Raw genomic sequence first — 24,067 nt, 5'->3', positions numbered from 1 at the left:
CCACCTAAGTATTAATAGAAACATTTAGGTTTATGATACTCCTCTCTGACTTTTCCTGTCACAACTGGTCTTCAAATCAATATCTCAAAATAAATGGGCACTGAGCTCCAAGACAGGCAATATATCATGATACAATTTTTTACTACAGGAGATATAAAGTAGGTTATCTATCCTTTCTCACTAATATTTTGATTAATTTTCCAATCGATGAGCTGAAGCCTACAGTTTTCATTATTATCTACTGCAGCTGGAATAGGAGAATTCTGGAGTCCCAGATCAGTAGTCCACCCTCCCCATAAATCTCTGAAACTTTAAATTCCGACTCTCATTACTTTCTACAGGTTATTCTTTGACAGTAATGCACTGAAGGGAACCATGAAAAAGATAGAAGAAGAAAACCTAATGTTCACTAGATATCATACACGGAGTTCTGGTAGCCTTCACTGTGAAATGTTTGCACTAGTGATATGATACCTCTTACTATGCAAAGTATTCTTCTCTCAAAACAAATGCTTTTGGCTATGTGTTCTGCAAAGCATCCATAGAAGTAAATAAATAAGTATCCTCTGAATGGTCCTATAGAGCCAGTAAATGTCAGTAACTGCTTAATTCAACAGAATTTGCATTTGGTTTGGAATGCATTTCTTTCTTCTTCATTTTTGCTACACATTTCAAAGCGTGAAAGTATGGCTGGTGCTTTTAAAGTAACTGATGCAGACATATGACTCTCCTTAAGAAGAAATCTTCTTGGGAGCAGAAAGAAGTATGATGTAGCGGCTGGAGAAATAATAAATTATTTTAACAGAAAGCTATCTAAGTGAATGCTGATTAAAGAGGATGAAAGGCATTTGTTCACATTTTTTTAAGTCTGTTTTGCTTTCTACTTTAAACATCCAAAAAAATAAGTTCATTAAATTCAGGATGATGGTGGAGAACTTCAATAAGCAGTTAAAGAAATTAATTCTGCCTGTTCCAGGCAAAAACAAGAAAAACAAACCTTTAAAATGGGGAAAGACAAAAAAAAACAGCTACACTCATCAGACATTATTGCACACAGTGAAAGAAACTACACATTGCAAAATCCCATCACTGCACAATAGTCCTACTGTCATCCTTCTTACTCAGTTCACATTAGTTTTTACCCCTTAGCTCTTGCTACAACACATTCTGCATGTGGATCTAGATTATAACAAGATAGATGGCAACTTTCCCAGAGAGCCACAATGAAGACAAAGGAACTGCTCGTGTAGATCAGTTTTATTACCCTCCTGATAACAGACACCAGACACTAATGGAGATGAGTATCAGAAGTTTCTGTTCACATACATTTTTATATAAACCCCAAATTATGCATGTATGTATAGTTAATTTTTTTCTCCCAATATGTTTCATACCTAGCACTTCCAAAAGTAAAATAAAGGCACCACTTAGTCTTCTGACAAATTCTATCATCAGATTTAGACATACCAGTGCATCTAAACTACACAGTTTAATAACAGTTTAGAAGGCCTCCAATAGCTGTTTGATACTTAGTCTGTAAAGACTTGTCAGAAGGAATAGCTTAGGCTATTAAGTGCAGAACTCTTTGAATCATGTCTTTTGGGACTGTGTCACTAAGATTGTGTTAAGCAAGCAACATAGATGATATGACAAAGACTAATTATAGATCCACAGATTATTATTGTGACTCTTCAAAATTACCCTATTTCTTTCTCCTCTCCCTCACGTCCATGCCCTTCACAGGGCAAAAGGCAACAACAAAGACACACCAGTTAGTAAGGAAAGTAGCACCTAGCACTAGTGCACTACCAGCACTACTGTTAGTAAGTAAAGCATCAAAGCAAATGGCATTTTCTCAATTTTAAAATCAGCTTTTTTAAGAGGAGGAAGAATGTGTTAGTACAAGATCTCATCTCAGTGAATACACAAACCCCATATAATTTCTCAGTCACCCTCGTATTACAGTCAAAGGCTTTATATAGTTTTATCTGCAAATGATAATTAGAGAAAAAAGTTCCATATTGGAAGTCTCAAAAAGAAACCAAACATTTATAAAGCTGGAATTATCACAACAGAAAAGTTTTTAAATACTTTTCCACACAACAAGCAGCTTTTCCTTGACATGCAGCATTCTAAGTAGTAGATGCAGCAATTTTGCATTCCTGGATTTGAGTCATGGCTGTAGTACAGATCAAAAGAGATCTTCAAGCTAAAGGATATTAAATATTCTGCCAAACCTAAGGATACAGGAAGAAGTCATTCATTTAAGAAGTCATTAAAAGTTTATTTTTCAATATTAAAATAATAATAATCAAAACCATTACTGTCTTTCAATACTTAAGTCAAACTCACTAATCTGGCAAAGACTGAAAAATGTGTGTTCAAATAAGAAACATAAAACCTTGGCTTTTAATTCAAATGCTTACTTGGTTTCCTGTTGAAAAGATATGAGTGAGATGAATACCCTCTTACCTCCTTGAAGAAAAATTACACAATTCTGTGCATCACTATTTGTTAACATGATTAAATCCTTTACTGCATGTAACATTTCTTTGTTGGTATTTAATCCACGTAATAAAATGCAGCTGTCCACCAGGAAGACCATCAAATCTTATTAGTCCACTGCAAAATACACAGTACTTTTATTATGCCCATGTACTTGCAGGCTTAATTTATGTAGCAAATAGTCTATGGTCTGGCTTTATCTCTCTGCAATAAAATTTTTCAAACAAGTTTTTTAATACTCTGCAATAGGCTAACCTAAGACTAACAAAATATCTGCTTCCACAAAATCAGTTTACCTACTGACAAAAAACAATCTGTTACAGAGACACATGCTAGGGAAGAACTAATTTAGCACTTCTTAAGTAACTGAAGAAAAGTAACCTGAAGGTCACACAGATCAGAAGTGATCCACCTTCCTCTGAAAGGAATTGCACCTGGGTCTGTTTGCTTACCCGGGATGTGTTCTAATGGGAGACACCATTAACTACTCACTTTCAGACTTTGACCTCCTGTTCTCCTTGCACATGCACTTAGAAAACAGATTTTCAAAACATTTTAAACTAGTCTATTCAAAGATTCAAGTTTTGTATTTGAATATAGGAATCATGTTAACCACAACTACTTAAGGTTAATGCTAGAACTATATGCATTCTGGTTAGGTGGTTGGGATTAACTTCATGGTTATCTCTGCTTCTGTACGAATGGATTTATTTAGTAATATGCTGTAACTAGCAGGCCACACTTGCTTCATATCAATCCTATTTACCATAAGATAGACATACACTTTAGCTACTAAGAGTTCTCTTGTTTGCTCATCAATGGAAAATATGGGGGAAACACCTGGGCATCCTAGCAACACTGCTTGCAGATAAACTATGCTAGAAGGAGGCAGGAAGCAACAGTGTTAAACAGGCTTCTTTATCCAGCTTCACTTTAAGATAATGAAACATCCAAATGAAGAACATCTTACCTATTAGCAGAACTAAGACAGAGGAACCGAACAGTCCCAACTTTGGCAGAAAGAAGGCTGCAGAACATTTACTATTCTCTATATTCTATCTGCAGCTGTAGAGAATGTAAACTGTAAGAAGTTTCAGCTAACAATTGCCCATGGTTTGGACAGGAAGGGGCTGAACTGCATCGTTCTGTCTAATGATATTGTCAGGCATTTTATTGCACTGTTTACCAGTAGTCCTAACCAATGCCAAAGGAACAGAAAAATATGTTTAATAATCCTCCACTTGCAGTAGATGTATACTTGAACTTGTTCAGTTTCATTGGACAACACATAGTATAGCAAGGCCAGGTCATCTATCTCATAAGACCACTGAATACATAGGATTAAACAAAGCCACAAACTAAGAGTTAGTTCTCCAAAATATGTATTTCAATTAATTATTGAGGCATTAAAAAAACCCAACACACACACCACCAAGAATGATGAAGCACTCAAAAGCCCTAAAATGAGTGTCACATAAATACTATTTATGCATGAGGAATAAACAAATATTGAAAGGTCACTGAAAGCAACTCACTAGCCTTTGCTCTAAAAGAAGCATACTACATACTTAAAGTAAAAATTACAGACATTTTTGTCCCTGCTTCTGGCATAGAAGAGAATACAGTAGGATGAGGAAGTGGGGAGGAAACAAGCAAAACTGACACTTACCAGTTTGCATGTAATCTTCTCGAGGCAAACTATAAACCTAACTTTTCCTTTCAAATCCTCCAAGACCAATCCCGCAGTGTCCTTCAAACACTCTTATAGTAATTTGCTCTGAGGTAGTATACTATACTATAGTACAGTATATAGTATATATATAGTATACTACACTACCTCAGAGCAAATTACTATAAGACACTTATAGTAATTTGCTCTGAGGTAGAGGTGAGGGAAGAAGCAGCTAAAAGGTTGTCTAGTTTTCACAACCAGATACAAAGTAATATGCAATATAACTGCTCTGAAGCACGCAAGGGAAGCGGGGTCTGCAGAACAGCCTGGACACAAAAGTACAGCTGCAGCACAGCATCACTGATATGAACAAGAGCTGTAGCTGACAAGCATCACTTCCAACAAGTAAGTTTGGCAGAGGACAGGGTAGCAGGGCTATGTCATTATAGCATTTGTACTACTTAAGAAATAGTAGCATCACAAAATAAAACTCCTTGTACAATGCTGTACAGAACTCTTAATTCAAAAAAAAAAAAAAAAAGTGAGAAGGGAAAGAAGGAAAAAGCTTTCTGCTGAATGCAGCAGAACACACTGACCACATTCGGTGAGAGTCTTACTTCCCTATGCCTCTAAAAATTCTAGGAAGTCTGACCACTGCTCAAAAGAGCTCTGAGTGAGCCTTTCAGCACTCTACCAGGGAATTAGGCAGATTTTTCAAAGAGCTTTTCAAGGGTAAAACAGAAAGCCTGCATTCAAGAATCCTCTCCTATGGCAAACCAACACGCTATATTAAAACAAAGTGTCCTTTTATTTTAGAGATCTATTAAAGACTACACCAGCCAAAAGCACTGCAGATTCCACATGGCATGTTGGTATGCCTTCCGATCCAGACAATAATTATGTTGCATGGAATAAAACAGAAGGAAAATAAGAGGGGAAAAAATACAGGGAAAAAGAAACCACAACATACCAGCTTCCCACAGCAGTCTGGAAAAACTGTCCAGCCTCCTGCTTACTTTAGAAATTTTGAGCAGGGTATACCAACATACAGGCATACCAACAGCCTTGAAAAAAATCCAGCAATATCTTGTCAGTCTCCCACATAATTTTAAGAATTAAACATTCTAATTATAGGCAGCTCTTTTGCAAGGAGAAATTAAACAAACCTTATAATCAGCTGATTGATAGAATATCACCTAGAGAGTGCAGCTACTTTGTTTACACAAACATCTGCAACTATCCTTTAAACACTGGAAGGACATACTGGATAGTTTAAGTAAAGAAAATATCTTACATTTAAGCAAACACAGAGCCAGTAATCCTGCTGGGATTACTTGCATAACCCCATTATTTATGGCAACAACCCCAAATACTTTCCATCCATGCTACAAATCAAAAGAAGTTGTTTCCTAGCAAAAATTGGGTAAAGAATATAACCACACATCTTGTAAGTCTGGTGGTCTGTTTCTTGAATATGACCATAAATATAACAAAAAATAAGGCTACAGGTCACTTGGTTTTCTTACTTGTGATAAAGTTACATGAATAAGCAGCAATAGCTTCACTTTTTCAATAGTGTTGCATATTATTCAATCATTTGTATGAAAAGGGAGAGCAATACGACTCACAACAGGCAAGGAAAGTCTTCTTGGTACCTTACCTAACACTGCTGTTTGAACAGTTCTTGATTTCTAATCCTTTACCTGACATAGTGTTTTGTGAATTCTCTAACTAAATAAGAAATTATAACACTACTGGTGATCTTAACAGCCTTTAGAAAGCTGTCCCTGAAGAAACCAGAACATTGTTATGCGTCTACATAGTACCTTAAGCAAAGAGAGGGGTGTCTGCCCAAACATAACTCTTGCTTTTCATCTGTATTTTAGCTGCATCCTTCCCACCTTGGATTGTATTTAAACACCACCATCAAGTTATCACAGGATGAATAGGACTCCAGAAATATGAATTGCTTACATAGTGGTAGACACTTGATATTCACTCCAGGGAACAAGGTTACAGTGTTCTTTTTGCTACTTACTCTTTCTGCTGCAAGAATACTAAAGATACAGGCATTATTGTGCAGCATTTTATATAAAAAGGAATACAGAGATAGACCCAAAGACCAAGATTTATCTAAAAAAAAACACCTCTGCAATAGGAGGCTATTATCATGCCAAAGGCAAGTACTTGTGTATACCAATTAGTCATAGTAATTCATAGAATCACAGAACTGTCAGGGTTGGAAGGGACCTGAAACATCATCCAGTTCCAACCCCACTGCCATGGGCAGGGACACCTCACACTACATCAGGTTGCTCACAGCCACATCCAGCCTGGCCTTAAAAACTTCCAGGGATGGGGCTTCTACCACCTCCCTGGACAACCTGTTCCAGTGTCTCACCACCCTCATGGTGAAGAGCTTCTTCCTAACATCCAATCTGAATCTAACCACTTCCAGTTTTGTTCCATTCCCCCTAGTCCTATCACTACCCGACATCCTATGAAGTCCCTCACCAGCTTTTTCATAGGCACCCTTAAGATTCATGGTAATTACTAATGGTCCTTACTGGTCATCATTCAAACTGTGAGAAGCAAACAAATTTAGAAAGAGGATTGTTACAGGAATTAGAAACAGAATGGTTTTACATTCCAAGCATATGATTTCTAATATAAATAGAAGGTACTTATGTAAAAAATATACAATATCTAATACCATGTAATTATGTTTAAATTAATACTAAACAAACTTTGCTGCTTTGGACGCAGAGTTAGTGTGTCATAAAATAAAGAATGCAACCTTAATTCTCATTCCAAACATGAAGAAATAAATGTAAAGTGCAAGTGTCTAAAAAGGACATGCTTAGGGAGCAGTAAGTGCACATACAAAAAGACTGGTCTTCCATAATGCTCATGATGGTAATTTTCCTGCCACTACTCTCCTATCAGTTCAAAACTAAGAATGCTTTCCTGCTAGGGCCAACACTTTGGTTCCCTTGGTTTACATGTAGGTGTCATGTTGCACTAACTTTATTTAGTGAAGCCACATCAATCTGACCATCAATTTAAATCCACACAGAGTAAGTTCAAATGAAGGAAGATAGCTTTGGAGTTTCATTTATGGAAAAACCAAACCAACAATCCAGCTTTTTTAATGTACAATAAACGTATCTGAAATACATGCAAAGAGTTTTAACAAAATTAGCTTCAAGACATTAACCAATTTAAATGAAACAGTAAATACTACACAATACCTGTATGTTGACAAAGCCTTATAGAAAGTGAGACCACTGAATTTGAAGGCCCCACCTGGAAGCACAATGTCTGAATGTGAAAAATATGTTAGTGGTAGCTGTAAGCTCCTGCAAAACTTAAGAAACAAAAAGGTGACTTCATTCTACAGAGAGTGAAGACAAACTTTGTTTGGTTAAAAAAAGTGACAGAGCTAAACTAAAAATATTTGTTGTCTTCTTCAAGCTAGAAATAAACTCCAAGTGAAACAAATGCCACAACACACCAGTCCTACATATCCTGAAGTAATGAAAAACAAAGGATTATGAAGAAAAATATTAATCTGAATAATCTGTTTAAATATAGATGAATTTCAAAGAAGCTTTAATTTGTTTTCTGATACATTTAAATGGCTGTACTCTCAGCAAAGTAAGAGTCCCAAGGTCCTAGAAGTTGCATCATCATTTCATTATGGAAGATGTAAGAAAAGATCCAACATCATAAAATGTGAATCTTAAAGAAACAAGTAGATACCTCCTAACATGGCTCTATTCCCTCAATGTGATGAATTGCTTCTGTGTATGTAAAACATTTGGGTTTGTATGCAACTTATGCATCTTCTGTATCTAGTGGAGCAGTTTAATTATAGCATTGGTCAGAAACCGGGTCATTGAAGATCTGATTAGCCCTCCAGAGATGCCTCTCCTCACTTAGTATGGAGGAAGCCTAAGATGACTATATTCCTAAACAGTTTAGACTTCAAGGGAAAACCAGCATTACCACTGGAAAGGGCAGTCTCATTCATCAACCACTTATTCTTACCCCTGCACTTCTCTCTGTGCACAATCATTTATGCAGCTATGTAGCAAACGGCTTAGAGAGCCCACCCAGTTCAAACCAACCTCATGAATGCTCCTGCAACAAGGAAAAATGCAGGAATTCAGACAGGGAAAGGACACTGTTGGCAATCGCAACATTTTAAGGAGATCATAAAATTTGGAAGACTCTCAGTTCAGCCCTGGCTCCTACAGGCCAGACCTTTCTAACAAAATTCAACTCAGCTTTTCCCAAAGTCAACACAAGTTTCTGTAACTCATGCATTTCAGAAGTCAGAGTTACTCTCTCCATCAAGCTTGCTGACAGTGCCCCCTCCAAGTGCTAGCTGTACTACAGTAAGGAGCCTGCTAACTGATACAGAATTAACTAGCAATGTCTGGAAAAAAAACAAATATGAGAAGTTAAGGGAATACAGAAGAGTAAGTGAACCAAGATCAAGAATGGTAAACACTTCCCCTGACTGCTAGGTTCAGGAGCCAAACAACTTTGAATATATGTATTTTTCATGTTTCCTCCTCCCACCTAAAAAAAAAGTTACTACACTACTACTTCTGATCCAAGGGCTCATGTGCCACTGCAATTATGTACAGAGTTAAAATCACCAGACAGCTTCAAGATAAAATACAGCACATACAAGATAAATGTCTGTCCATGTCATCAATGAAAACATTTTTGTAAGGGCATTATGTACAGTAACTTACTATTTTAAGCATCACATGGGTTTCATTCTTTTCTAGATAGTTGAATTGCAGGGCAAGTTATTGCTAGTTAACTCCTAAAATGTTTTAAACATATCCCAGATCTTCAAACTAACCTCTTTCAAATCTCCCGTCTTTTACAATTCTTTATCATTCACATCTTCAGTTTTTCATAAAGAATCAGTTTCAAATTTCAGTAAAGACGACCCAGAAGACAACAGCTTCTTGTATATTTTGTCACATCACAACACTTCTAATCTTTGTAAGATAGTAGTGCTGTGAAATCAGAAAAACAATTACTTAAAGGAAGCATTTCACATACTGTACCTCCAAGTTTGTATTTTATGAATAGGTTTTCAGGTTTTGTGATTCAAAAGTAAAGGAAAAATGTATTATGTTACATGCTAATCTCACATTCTTTAGCTATTCATTGTTATATTTCATTATTGTATTTCATTATAGAGGCATTATAGCTTCCTTCTAAGCTTCCCTTTCCCAGTATGCTGCTTTATGTATGAATCACAACTTAGTCTTTTTCACTGCTTTCAATCTCAGGTCACTGAAAAGAACAGGTGATTAGAAAGCCTCTTAAACTAAGTCAGTCAGCTTTATCATTATTTGCAATACTTTACCCCAAAACACACAAAGCCACAGAGCCACCTCACACTTTGTGTAAACCACCAGAGATTGTCCATTTCACAGGATTTATTTTATGAAGAGTTTGACTTGGTTCTCAATTCACTACAAATTCAATCTGATATAAAAGGGGAGACTGGAGGTGAAGGGTAAAAACTGAGCCAGCTTTTGCAGACAAACTTTTCCCAGTTTGCAAACTGGGAAACTTTGTTCTAACTCCCAAGTTTATTGCTCTTGAACAGAGAAATCGACAGCCAAAACTACTTCTCTACACACATGAACAGAACTCATAATTTTTGTTTGTCTGTATTAAGAGATGACAAAACCCAAAGGTACCTCTGTGAACACAAACTAGAAGACCAGCTGTAATGAGAGGTCAAGAGAACTAACCAACCAACCATCAAACAGAAGAACCCTTTAATCATACCACTGAACTAACCAACCAACCATCGAACAGAAGAAGCCTTTAATCACACGACCGAGGAAGCTAAAAGTTTCCCACCTCATTACCAGGTCATACTGATCAATTTCAAAATGTAAGGTTACATAGCATAGCATTTCTCCAAACACACAAGAAGCACTCCTACCCTCAATCACAAATTAAAACTAGGGATAATACTGAAGTATGAAGAATAGCAGGTTAACTTGCCAACTGTGCGCAGTATTAAGTTCTTGGGGTGTGGGAAACAAAAGTAAAAGCAGAAAGACAAAGCCAGGAAAGAATTATTCTGTACAATTCATTATGACAGCAGAATAAAAAAAAGTTGACACTACATCCTATACATTTAAGGAGGAGAAAAAAAAAAAAAAAAAAAGTCAGCAGCTTTTCACAATAATATTTAGTTTAGTTGTTTGCAACCTGAGCTCATTACAGCAGCTCAAGTCAGTTCACTGCACTGACCTTTCTTCAGAGAAGAAAGCACAGGAAAACTCCCAAACATAAAGAGCATAGTTTACACTCATAAGAATTTATCATGACACCACATAATCTCTGGCAGCTAAATGTCAACAACTGGAGAAAAGAGAAGATGAAGCCCACACTTTCTGTGATGTGACATTCTAGGCTGGTTACATCCAGCCAGGATTTCTCCCAATACAAAATAAATCAAAACAATCTAACTTGGCTACACTGTAGACTCTTGCCCACCCTCTAAATATGTGACATCACTGGCATAAGGGACACACAAAGTAAGATTTGAAAAGCAAATTTGTCTTATCCTTCCCATGAAAACAGACATTTATAAAGGCAATCCACAGAAATAAAAGCATTAACAGAGACTGCCTCAGTTTTAACACCTTTTCAGATTCTCTGTAGTACTCAACAACTAAAAGACTACCAGGAATGGTGGACTTGGCAATTCTGTCAATGCTCTTCCCCAATACTCGGGAAGATTGAGTGCAACAGGATGCAAAGCAATCACCTGGAACTATTAGAAGTCATACAACTGTAGTTCCCCTGTCTGCTTTCCAAAAGATTTTAATTCTTCCTCTGCTTATAAATAAACTTACTTAAAAATAAATCAAGATATTACATGGGTGCTTCTACAAGCTATTTCAATATAATAACATATTGTATGTAATAAACTGCTAGAATGACAAATACAGGGTAAAAATAACTTTTTAAGCTAGTGAATAAGGTTGCAAAAAAAAAAAAGAACAAACAAATGAAAAACAACAAGCAGGTATGAACTGCCTGTGAATAAATTTAGGACTGTTACTAGAAAAGAGATTTAAGTATTTTAGGACTGAGATTTGGAATAGTCCTTTTACAAACAACAATGGAAATAAATACTGCATTAAATGTATGGCAAGACAGTAACAAGTAGGATTCTATAATGCAGTCTGCACATCACAGCATTCTGAATTTCTTTATAGAATAATAATGTCATGGTTAAGTCTGACATTCCCACATTTCAAATCATCAGTCTAGAGAGTTTTTCAGTTTGAATTACAGTAGGTGATGCACAGGTTGAGAACACTAGAGACTCCTATCACTTAACACATCTAGCTACTCCAGGTGCCCACAGATTTTGTGGATAAGTTTACATGTACAGAAGAATGCAAATAAATGCATCTTGGTAAGATGATTAATATCTTATCAACTGAGGTATTTGGTAGAGAGGAACCTAAAACTACACAGACCATGCTTATAGTTCAAGTTTCTCTGAAGTAAACTATAACATAAGAAATCCAACACCAGCTGAACACAAATATCTTCTCATAAACCCTATTTTCAAAACACCAAGGCATTTCTGTTCTGCCCTTGAAGCCCACCACTTGACATAGATTTAAGCATCTAATCTACCACAAGGCTGTTATGCGTCCTTCAAAGAAGAGATTGTATTTTGAGTAACATTATTATTAATCACCATAAAAGGTCCTGCCAAAGCATTATCTTTCATTCTTCACTCTCCCCAATATAAAGGTAAACTCCCAGTCTAGAATCATGTCAAAATCTCACCAAAAGTAATGATATTTTACTCAAGTTATGACAGTATTTGTTGTCTTCAAACCAACATCACAGCAGCACCTTGGTGAATCACACTGACTAAAGCAACTATGATTCAAAAGGCAAAGAGACCTAGTTTATATATAGTCATAAACATAACAAATAAGGCAATGACAGCACATGTGGTGCTCTGTAAAACAAGTGAAGGTTACTATAGCAGTGTTTGACAAATCAGGGGTTTGGAGTACTTGAATAATTGCCTGTAAAGCTGTCATCTGTCCAATACAGTAAATACTTAAAGCATCAAAATGTAAATGTGTGAACAGCAAAACGAAATGAGAAATCCGATGCAATACTAAAACAGTTCTGGCTTTACTAAGCAATTCTTCCAGTCTTTTTTTTTTTGGTGTGGTTTTCCCTCTGCTCTATTTAGCAAGCATTTCCTTCATCATTCTTTTTTTCTTCCAGATGTCAAGAACAGTAATTTTTCATTTAGTTTGACAAGAAATTTAACCAACAATTTTCTTTACTTGCTTCCTCCCAGAAAATCTAATGGTTTTATTTTACTAACACAGGATATAATTATCCTGTGAACTAGATGCTCAGTCTCCAACAGATTCAGTACAGTCACACTGAAACTAAGCTGCAGTATAAATATAGTTCCTATGGATATGAAGTTCTAGCCTTACAAGATGTAGAAATAAGGATAAATAATGTTTCTGTCAAGAATTACATTAACACATCCCATATATGCAAAAACTTATGAGATACCTTTAAATACTCAAAGCAGTTTGCTAAAAAAGAGATTACCTTACCATCAGATAGACACCTATGATAAAACTTCTGGTATCTTTCATCCATTTTTTTCCCCCCACCGAAACAGAACTTAAGTCACAGTTTTCTATGGCTCAGATCTTTCCAACACATGCCATAATTCTTTTGGGATCAGACCTCTATACTGGAATTTGAGTAATATATTTATTTTTTCCCCATAAAATGAAGTCCATTCATTTTATGTTGGATTTTTACCAGATATTTTAATATACTGGCCAGTCACATATTTTGGAGTTCTTAGCAAACCCAAGACATTTTCCCCTCAGCTACATGTTTTACTTATACTGAAAAAAGGACAAACATCAGCTTGTTACAGAAACCACCTTCTTGAAAATTAGACCAGACTACCAACACAGAAATCTTATATGCCACACACTGATCAAAAATTTCCAGATTTAGAAGAGCATCTGCCAGTTCTCAGCTTTATTCATAATTTTTCCAAGGACTGAAGAGACAAACCCAGTATGAATCTTTCTGAGGAATTACTACAGAAGCGTATTTCTTCCGAAGTACAAACAAAGGATTTCTTTTTTCTTGAACAAAGAAATCTACTCACTCATGACTGGAAACTTCTTTGCATATAATCCAAGAGAGGTCTTGAAGCAAGGTATCTTCTTGGAGAAGGTTTCTCAGAGGTATACATGTCCTGATATTGGCAGGAAAACAAAAAAGACAAATTGTTTTTTCTATTTCAAATAACTAGAATAAAATTTAAATATAAAATGTCATTCCTTTTTATCCTTCTTAAAAAAAAAGAAAACAACAAAACCACAAAGGCATATTTGTTATGACTGAGGAACTTTACTGCTTATGGATGTATTTTCAAGTCTATCAACTCAGAACATGTACTTTCTCCTAACATTCATATTATAAATTTGTATGCCTGTACCAGTTCATAAAATGTAACTGCTCCCAAAAAAATTACATACATTCTCATGTCTTAACTTTAAAGTGTTAAGACTTTAAAGGCGCAAGACTGCAATAGGGATATAGTAACTGAAAATTCCATCAAGGTAGTATTTTACTTCAGCAATCTCAGCCACCACGAAGATGCAATAAAAAGGTAGTCTTTAAAACACAAGAAGTTAGTAAACAAGTACATTTACTAAGTAAGCATTGTCCAACACTTCCACCTCTGAAAATAACCCTGAAAAGATTACTATTTCTAGCAACTGAAAGCCATCAGGTCAGTTAATTCATAATCAAAACAAAACAAAGATATCCAAGTAGAGCAGATATGGATTCACTAACAACATGCCTCGCTCTCCCTGAAGCGAAATACAGAGGACTTAATCTCCAGCAATGACAGCACAGCAAGTACATTTTGGAAAAAGGTATTATATAATCTCCACCCTGCTGCTAAAAGCAAATTTATACAAGTCTGACAGAATACTTAAATGAAAGTAACCTCACTGCACAGCTGAGATGAAAAGGTAAAAAAAGCAAACATATCTTTTAAGCTATAAAGAGTTTTCTTGCAATACCTGCACAAATCAAGTTTCTGTGAAATAAGGAAAATTATTTATTTCCTCTTTTCAGAGTCAATTATAACTCACTGAACTTGACCACCTGTGCTAATCCAGCCAGATAATATCCTATGCTGACTCAGAGTTCAAGTCTCAACTTTCCTGATCTCTTCATGTTAAAAAAAAAAGAGAGGGAGAAAAAGGGAAAAAAAAAAAAAAAAGGAACCCGAATTTTCCTGAATTATGACTTGGCATAACACAGATTTACAGAACATGAGAAAAGTGGAGAAACTATTACAGACTAGATTCACATCACACAAAGGTTCCTGCATCAATTGCTAAAAGCATTTCTGCAAAAACACACCTACCAAAAAAAACCAACCAAACAAAAAAACCCCACCCACACACCTCAAAAAATCCAAATGCCCAAAAGAAGCCTTTGGCAATGGCACAGATTGAAAATTACAACCAAATTCTTTTGCACTGAAAAGGTAACCCAGGTAACATGCTGAAGAAATACTTAAGTAAATGTTACAAAAAAACAGATGAACACAAAGCCATTAGATGGTGCAATCACTGTGGAAGAGCAGTTTGAATTGCACATCCCATCAATTCTCTATGAACAGCTGCTAAATTTAAGATTTTAAACACACACTGCCTAATCAAAAATAAAATGGTTGGTTAAAAAATATTATATCTGCAGACTTGTCAGCTTCCCTTTGATTACTAAAGTCAAAATCAGCAAATACAACTTGCAAGACATTTAACTATTCACTGGACTAATTAGTTATCACGGTAAGAACATCAAATGCGTGATACAGATGGGCCCTGAACCCAGGTCCAAGGCACTTTTGACCAGAGCTCCATCCTGGCTTCAGGCCCAAACTGTTCTTCAATCTTCCACAGCGTCAACTGGAAGCCTATAGTCTTCCATTCAACTTGATTTGCAAAGGTATAGCCTCACCTCAGTTTTGGAAACATGAGTTAACGACACTTTGCCTCACAGGCATCTCATTTCCAAGGATTTTATTTGGTGCATGTACAGGAAAAGGCTGTTCATTAGGAAAAAACAAAACACCAGTTCTGAAAACTACTTAAGGCTAATAATAGCATAATTATGCACCATATCGTTTATAAAAATCTAGTCACGTAACACTACGGAAATGAGCAGGAGAGAATATAGCAGCTACCTTCTTCCTAAAAACGTGTCACAGCCACGAAAAGTGAACGTTTCAGCACACCTCAGCAGCTTGTACTCCCAACTTCCAACCATAAAATGTTTCTCTTACCTTGCCTTCCGTGTCCAGATACTTTGCTTAGCTATTACTAATACCTGTTTATTAGCTATTACAGACTTTTGGTTAAACTCAGGTTTTGTTCTTTGAATTAACTCTGCATACCTGCTTTGTAAATTCCCCTTATTCACAGCTTTACCATCTTGCTGTAGGCCATTTACTTGACTACTTGAAAGTGCTGAAGTCCCTAAGTAAAGGAAAGTTTCATCTTTTATCCATAATTTCATGCATAACAGTAACAATTAGTACAGGAAAGTCAGGAAAAGTCAACAGCCAAGTATCAGAAAGTCTGCACTTCCCACTGCACTCCAATATTGACCCGCTTCCTAAGAATGTGTGCTAGAAACCAGTTATCACTTAGCACTCTTTAGTCAACAACCTGATTTATTTTAATGCTTGTAGGGTCCTCTGCTGCACAGGAACACTACCAACTATTGCACCACAGTGAAAGGCAATTACTTGTTGAGTGCTTTGCCGAAAGACACCATCTTTGGAAAAAAAACAAGAAAGAAGTCTTTTTATTCAAAACAGTACTTGATGCCCTCCATGCTTTCCTGGGCAATTAATATGACTATAAAAAAAAAAAAAACACACACACACCACAACCAAACCACACACACACCTTTGATCTTTCTCTTTTCCTGAGGAGTTCACCCTTGTATTCCACCCAGTATTTCCTCTAGTAACACACAACTACTAGCCCTTGGTGGTAATCACTCCCTGATCAGCATTTTAACAGAGATTTGAAAGGAATACCCGCAGTAAGAAAAGCTCTTTACAACTTTAAATTCAAGCACACTAATAGTATTTCATTGTTATCTGTTTCCACACCTAACACCAGATCTGTTTTACCCAGTACTCTGTTTCAGGATAATTAATGTGAGCCACACTGCGAGTAAATTACAGCATTCTACACACTACAGCTCTATGCAGATAAGCTATTTCCTTTCAGTCTGTATATTATTGCCATGTCTGGCCCATATATTATTGTACTATCCGTTTAACTTAAATGTTAATGTTAAAAAATTACATCCCTGGTTCCCAAGAACCAGAAATCACAGCAGCAGCACCCAACTGCACTGTTTAAAAACACACACAAAGACAAAATAGTCTAAAGACAGTCTGCCTGGCAGAAATCAGACTTTACTGCCACTTACTTTCCTCCTTAAACCAAAACGTTATGGCCCCTTAAAGAAAACAGATAAAAAGATTTCAGAAGTACATGTTCTAAAGTTTTATAGGTAGCTGGCTGGCAAAACATTAAGTCTGAAATTACCAGTTTCTATGCAGTATAATCAGAGGGCAAAAGAACAGCTGGTTAAAAGGCAGTTCTACTAAATACTTATTTTTACACTGCATCCAAGTTGAATTAACTTCAAAGTTATAATCAGTTACAACAGAAATTAAAAAGAAGGAAAACTAAGTCACTTAAGAGCACAGACATTAAAAGGAACATAATAAAAATTCCTAATATAGCACCAAGCTTCTGAGCATCTCAGCTTAAAAGGGCAGAGATGCAAAATTCGCAACAAAGTAAGACTACTACTGTTTAAGAACCTACACAAAATCATTGACTGGCCACAAGTGAGGAAGCACATCGAAGTACAAATGAAACAACCACAATGACACACCCTCCTCTTTGTTCACAGCAGGAGTATTTACACTACAAAGAGTTGGAGCAAACTGCTTTTGGTTTCAGGCACTGCTGATTGGACGCTGTATGAAACATACACCCGCCTAGCAGAGTTTGAGTTTCGGCTGTCACACTGCAGCTCTAGATTGCAGGGTACACATTAAGCCAAAGAACCACAGAGAACAATTTTTAGTAGAATTACTCTAATTGAGCTGATCCTCCACAAAACGCATTTGTTAAGAACAAGGCAGATGCGTACTCGCCTTCATTCCACTGTAATTCAGTGAAGGCTAAAAAACCAGCTGCCCTGATAGCGATGTTTCTGTGCAGCTGCCCGCTCCAGACAGAAAACGGCACAAAGAAAGTTATTCTCAAGTGCATGCGGGCAAACAACTGGTACAGGAGTTCGACAACTACGTTTTAAGTCACAACTTGACTCTAATTCAGCTGGCAATTCACTGGCTTCGGTGGTTTCGAACAGGCAACCATCCACACCATGCAAAGAACCCAAAACATCTGCTAATTGGCTCTTAGGCTGACAGTCCCAGCAGAGACCAAGGACTAAGAGAGGGTTATGGAGACTGAAGTCTGATGGCAGCACAGCCTGGGGGGAGCAGGCAAGACTGTGGACTCTTCTGTACCAGACCACGACTCTCAGCCTAGCACTCTTCACCACATACCTGAACTATTACAAAAAGCAGGAGCGCAGGTACAGAAAGCAGTAATACCAGAAATTCACGTTAGAACAAGGGCACAGCCATCCAAAACTTCCCTGTTCCCGACAGAGGTTATTACAGCCTCTCACCTTGACAGAAAAGAGGACCCACAGCTGTGACCCCCTCAAATCTTCCTCCGTCCACAGATTCCCTGCCTCAGCCTCATCCCCATTCTGGTTGCAGAGGCCCAGGGTACCACAGTTCCCCCCACCTCTGAAGGGAGCGCACCCCTCACCCCGTGCTGGGGGTCCCTTCCCCCGGGGCGGACCCTCCCTGCCCCCACGCCACACCTCACTCAAGCCTTACAATGGGACCCAGGGACATCTCCACCACGGCTTCCCCTGGGCTCCGCAACGCCGGCCCCTCGGAGCTCCACACACTGGCCCCTCCACCTCCACCCCAGCAGAAACAGTGGGGACCTTCAGAACACACACACACACACCCTCACAGGCAATGGAACAGTCTGAAACCACCCCAACACCCTCCGGGAGCCGGCTCGCGCCTCTTCCACCTCCCCAGCTCCGCGGGTGGTGTGCGCAGCCCAGGCTCCCCCCGGGGGCGGATGGTACCGCCCGTCTCCCCTCAGCTCTCTAGGAATTGGGTCCCACCCCGCCCGCTTTAATGGAGAGGTCCGGAGCGGCATCTCCCCCCGACATGCATCGCCCTTCGCGCCCCAGGAATGGATGGGTCCAACTGGCCACCCCGGGAGGCCACACAATGGCCGGACGTCCCGGCTCTCCTCTACCTTTGCTCGCCTTCCTTATCCTTCCGGGGCCTTCGTCCGCCGCCTGATCCCTAGCGGCACTTCCCCGCTTGCTGCCCCGGGACCGACGGCCTCCAACCAGGAAGTGCCCCGGTGTGACACCGGCGGCCGCAGCTATGGAAACCCTCCCTGCCCCCGCCCCTCCCCAGCCAGCGCCGTCCCACAGGGCTGACCCGCCGCTGCCGCCATGTTGAACTCACAACGAGGCGTGGAGGTGTCTGACCCCGCCGTACTCTCTGCTCTCGCTGCCGCCATCTTGGGCTCGTAACGAGGCCTCGGCAGCGGCCGGCGTGTTGGTGCCCAGGCAGCGCGGGGAACCGTTCCGCGCCGAAGCCGGAGCTGCTCTGGCAGCCATAGGGATGGGTGCCAGGTGACACTCAGGCATTTAGCTCCAGGGCCAAGTCCTGCTCCCACCAATACCCAGCTTCCTGCATTTGCCCGGCCGGTTGCCCAGGAGCTGCAGGCTGAGCCCACGCATCAGTGCTGAGGCATCTGGCAGGAGCAGGCATCCTGTGGAAAAAGAAGAGGAAACATACAAAACAGGCCTTGTGCCCCTCAGATTTATCTTGGCCATTAGGCTGTGCAGTGTGAATTACCAAGACCCTAATTTTGCAAATCCTGTTCTGTTTTTGGTTCCTCTGGCAAACCAACAGCACTGGATATTAAAGAGTTGAGGTGCAGCTTTGTGAATGGACTTCACAGGCTTGTGTATGAAAATACATTCAACAGGATAGGCTGGGTTGCTCTCCTGGCATCCTGCACACATCACAGGAGAGATGACTTTGATCCCAGCTGTACCTCTTCATTAAGCAGAGTGCTTCTACTCCCTCTCTGCAAATGACTTATGCATACACATCCCTGCGCTTTGCATGGAGCAGTAAACCAAGTCACAAACAAAACTGGAAAGAGGAAGTGCAGAATTGTAACAAATAGCTACTTGAGACAATTAGATATCTTAGATGCCACAGTAGTGTCATGACTTTGGTTTAAAAAGAAAACCATTGTGGTTAAGAGGGAATTTGGAGTAGTAAGAAAATATGTTTCATTAGAAGCAAGATTAAAATAAACAACACTACCAAAAGACATACAGTAGTGTTACAAAAGGAGAGCAATATTCAGTAAATGTTTTGTGTTTTAAACAGTCCTGTGTTTGTGTAATAGTCAAATACTTCCTATTCAAACACTAACCAAGGAATTTAGCATAATTTACTAAACTCTTTAAAATAATCAGTTCCAGACAATTTGCACTATGAATTGTGGGGCCTTCAACCTCTGATACTAAATGTCACTAAATCTCGCAATGCAAAGACATTTCATGACAATTTGTAGAAAGCACTGCTCCATTATTTCAGCATAGATTTGATGAGTAACAACTGACTGGATAACCAAAGATCTCCACAGATCTCCACAGATATTTCCATTTTAAATAGGCTTTCTGTCCTCAGAGTTTTCTCTCATTTAAGATTTAAACCATCCTGAACAGTGTTAATTCTGGAAAAACTAGAACTATCATCCCTGACATAGGAAATACACCTCAGTACATCAGCCTCTGAGGAAATCTGCATAGCCATGTATGAGCAAGGTTGTATATGAAATTCACTTCATGTAGGAGAAAATGGCTAAAGACAGGAAGATGTGGCAGCTCAGATTACTTGTGGCTGAATGTTTTCTCTCCCTGCGCAGAGGAAGGGGATCAGAAAACAGAAAATATGTATTGCTTTGCAATACACTTCAGAAAGTAACTGTGGTTAGCTAGCCTGCCAGTGTCTCATAAATCCCAAGAAGGATATTGTGGTCAGATCTGACTCCTTCCAATTTCAAGGCTTAATTGTCTTTTTAACAACTTTAGAAGGTGTAGGAATACAAAAACATACTTTGTTTTCTTCTAGCTAGGGATTTGTTGCTTCCTAAAATGGCTAATTAGTTAAGATAAATGTCTTTCACAGGGAGCTCTCTACTTCATCTGAACCATCTCTATTTCATACATTCTCAAAATATATATTTTTGTTTCCCCATATGTTCACTGTTTCCTGTTGCACTACTATGACTAGGATGTGGAACAATTCTAAAATCACAGCTTTCCAAGAGGCTGGCAATGATACCATACTTGTTTTATCACTACTCCCACCTACAAATGCTGCAGTATCATTTCTACCAACACTTCAATTTTAGTCCTCTTAATCTGAGGCAGTGTATGCAATCACTGTTATTATGCTTAAACATCTGTGTGGCATTACAAGAACATAGAAGAGACATTGCCTGCATCACTGCTGTTTTTGCAGGAGCGTGCCTTGGTAATCAGGAAAACCTCAGCATGGTTCTCCAAGATCTTGGACCACTGTTACCTACACTGTCCTCAGAACTAGTCCTTTAAGTAGCGTGACAACCAAGCCCATACTGCTTGGCTTCATTCAATTCCCAATGTGCTGATTTATCTTCCATATAAATCATAAATTTTCCTTAAATTAGTATCAGTTAATATTAAGGAATGTTCAGTGGTTACCTCAAAAGATGACCTGGTCTAAGTTTAAATTCAGATGTTGTAGCCCCCTACAGCTGTGAGTGGAGCCATAGAAGTGAAGGTACTGAACACCTCGCAAACATTTCATCTTGTCAAGCTTGCACTTAGGATATACCATAAGATGCTGAGCACTCAGCATAGTCACTGACATTATTTGGCAGCAAAATTACAAAGCAAGCATCAAAAGAACAGAGTATTAACATTCCCTTTTAAAGTATCCTGTTCCCTGTAACACTGCAATCTTTCCTGCTGGACTTCAAAGAAAAAGAAGAATTCATATAGCAAAAAATCAAGAGATTAATCAGCAATTATTTCTCAGTGTGCTTTTCCCCTTTGGGTTTGTTTTTTTATGAAACCCATTCTCTTCAATAAAAGAGCATTAAATAAAAAACCCAAGCAGAACACAAAACATACGTGCAGAGTTATATGAACTAACTGCAACATCTCATGGAAATAAATTTGTCTCTCTTCAAGACTGGTTTAACAGTCTTCCCTCACTGTATTGGTGTGTTTCCTAGCTCAATCAACCCTGTGAGACTGGAGTCTTGCAATGAGACGAGGGAATCAATTTGATGACCTCTCAAGATTCCTTCTTGAAGCTTCTTTCTTCTTTCCTGGGCTTTCCAAATCTTGAGCACACTCAGCTCTGCAGGGCCATGTGTGTGCTGGTGCATATGGCTATTATTGCCATCAACAAGTCATTGATAGAGTGGCGATCCCTGAGAGAGAGAGGGTTCAGAATAACAACAGCTTTGAAAATCAAAGCCCAGGCTTTGATTTCACTGTTATAGACTGGAAGTCCATGGAAATTTTTGAGCACCTTGCTGTGGTGGCCTATCCCTAAGGCAGCTTATTGGGCTAAACATACAAATTCACGTACAGACACAGTTGTGGCCCTGAAAGTTTGACTTTACAACATTATGCATCTGTGAGCTGAAAAGATTGCAGTTAGAAGTTTATAAGTCCTAAAAGAATTTTTGAATCTGGTTTTGGACTGTTCCTTTTCAAATTATGTTTGTGCTATAGGGTTGGCTTAGCTTGTGTGGTGTGTGGGATTTCAACATATTTTCTGTGGCATATGGCATTTCCACTACTGCTTGCAGATTGTTTTTAAGGCATGTGATCTAATGTTGGTTTTCCTCTGTGTCTTTCAAAATACAAACCCTTTATGCACAGGCATGTACCCCAAGAGTAAGTGGCTCTGAAAATCCTGCAGGTATGTGAACCATCTATTAGGCTTAAGTTCAAACAATTGTCTGTTCAAACACTGAGGCTTGTCATTTTTCAAACCTACTCTAATCATTCCAAAGGATATCACTCCAAATGTCTAGTTTGATATGAAGTGTTTATAGGACTGTGAACAATGGGCAGAATATGGCTAGTCTTTCTACCATCATGAAGTATATCAGTATTTTATAAGATTAACTGTACTCAGCAGCTGTACCACCTGCTGGGTTTGCTTTTGTTTATTTTCCTCAAAATCAAAGTTGTGGGTGGTTGTGCTTCAGGTGTTACTTTCAGTCCATCACTTGCCTGATCATGTCATGGGTATTTCCAAGAGTTTACCATCAGCCATCTCTGCAAAACTGCTGCTTTCAGCAGAGGTTTGCCTGTACATGCATGGCAGCATCACGTCACCATCTCATATGGAAACACAGCATTATATTGAGGACGGGGTGTGTTAAAAGACTGGATGGAAGTGGGACTCTAAGCAAGAGGGTTTGCCCTTTGCTTCATTACTGCCTGCTGATGTAATTTTTCTGGCTGTCTAAAAGAGTGTTTTCCTTTTGGTTCTGATTGTTTGCTTGCTCTTGCTCAGTCCCATTGTTTGCAGTCTGCCCTGGTGTGCTGAGATTCAGGTTTCACTAATTCAAGTCTCTATTCCTGCTTTTGGTGGCTCCTGCCATGGGAATCAGACTGGAATGTATACAGTGCTTTCTGTTGCTGCCTGATGAAATGGGCTATTTCTGTCCCCTCTGTCAAGACAGATTTCTGTCTCCCCTAGCATTTTCTTGCCCTTTTTCATTCACCTTCTTCTGTCTTACTTCTTCTGTTCCTTCAATGTTCTGCAATTTCTTTCTCCTTTTAAATGTTGATTTAGCTTACAGTATTCATTTATTTATGAAGAGTACATGTAGAACAAAGATCAATACCCTCGCACAGTACAATACAACTTTTTTAAACACCTCTTTAAGACCAGTTTTTCAGTGAATTGAAAAACATCACAATACCAAAAATGTGTCACTTACTTGTATATCCATGTTATGTAACTTCCTGGAGATCCCTTTCTACACTGACTAGATAGATAACACAAGATGGTCATGCATAGAAAATGCAAAAGTTAGAATGCCTGACTGAAAAAGAAACGTGACTGTATCAAAACTGAAGCATATGATGGGTGTAAAACATGACATCAGGATATTAACAAGAATCTGAAATTCAGTTTCAGGATAACTGCTCCCACAGCAGAAAGAGAAGGGATTCGATGAAAGAGAGAGGAAAGCTCTCAAATCATACAGCTTGCAAATCAAGGAAAAGTAGAACATTGAGCAGATAAGAAAACAGAAGATTAAGTCTGATTGGCAATGATGCACAGCAAAATGAATTACTAGCTTCCTTTTTTTGTGCCTTAGTGTAGTTTTCCAGGACAGTATTTGGAAGATACATTTTTTTAAAACTTTGAGGATCCAAGGCGTAGTTGAAGGAAGAGAAGGAACCTGGAATCTCATGACAGTATTTTATAGAGTCAGTTTTCAGAGCATGGTCACTATTAAAGTTTATTACTACTCACCCATAACCACCAGGATGTCAGAA

General features: G+C 38.6%; 1 protein-coding gene across 5 annotated transcripts in view; it reads right to left on the bottom strand.

Annotated features, from left to right (window-relative positions):
• Positions 1-18,952, bottom strand: part of USP6NL (USP6 N-terminal like) — a 141,332-nt gene extending 122,380 nt beyond the window's left edge. The window contains exons 1-2 of one of the 5 annotated variants that reach the window (XM_068168558.1): positions 18,933-18,952; positions 13,416-13,505 (exon numbers count right to left, since the gene is read on the bottom strand). In XM_068168558.1, coding sequence (XP_068024659.1) covers positions 13,416-13,419 — 4 coding nt within the window. In that variant the 5' untranslated portion in view covers positions 13,420-13,505; positions 18,933-18,952. The other 4 variants (XM_068168543.1, XM_068168549.1, XM_068168573.1 and 1 more) reach the window with 4 other exon arrangements.
• Between the last annotated feature and the right edge of the window lie 5,115 nt (positions 18,953-24,067).

Source organism: Melanerpes formicivorus, unplaced genomic scaffold, assembly GCF_026170545.1.
Source record: "Melanerpes formicivorus ecotype bairdi unplaced genomic scaffold, bMelFor1.0.p_v2 SCAF_3, whole genome shotgun sequence".
NCBI classification, from domain to species: Eukaryota; Metazoa; Chordata; class Aves; order Piciformes; family Picidae; genus Melanerpes; species Melanerpes formicivorus.
The sequence above is the reverse complement of the archived record's forward strand: the minus strand, read 5'-3'. Positions and strand labels throughout refer to the sequence as shown.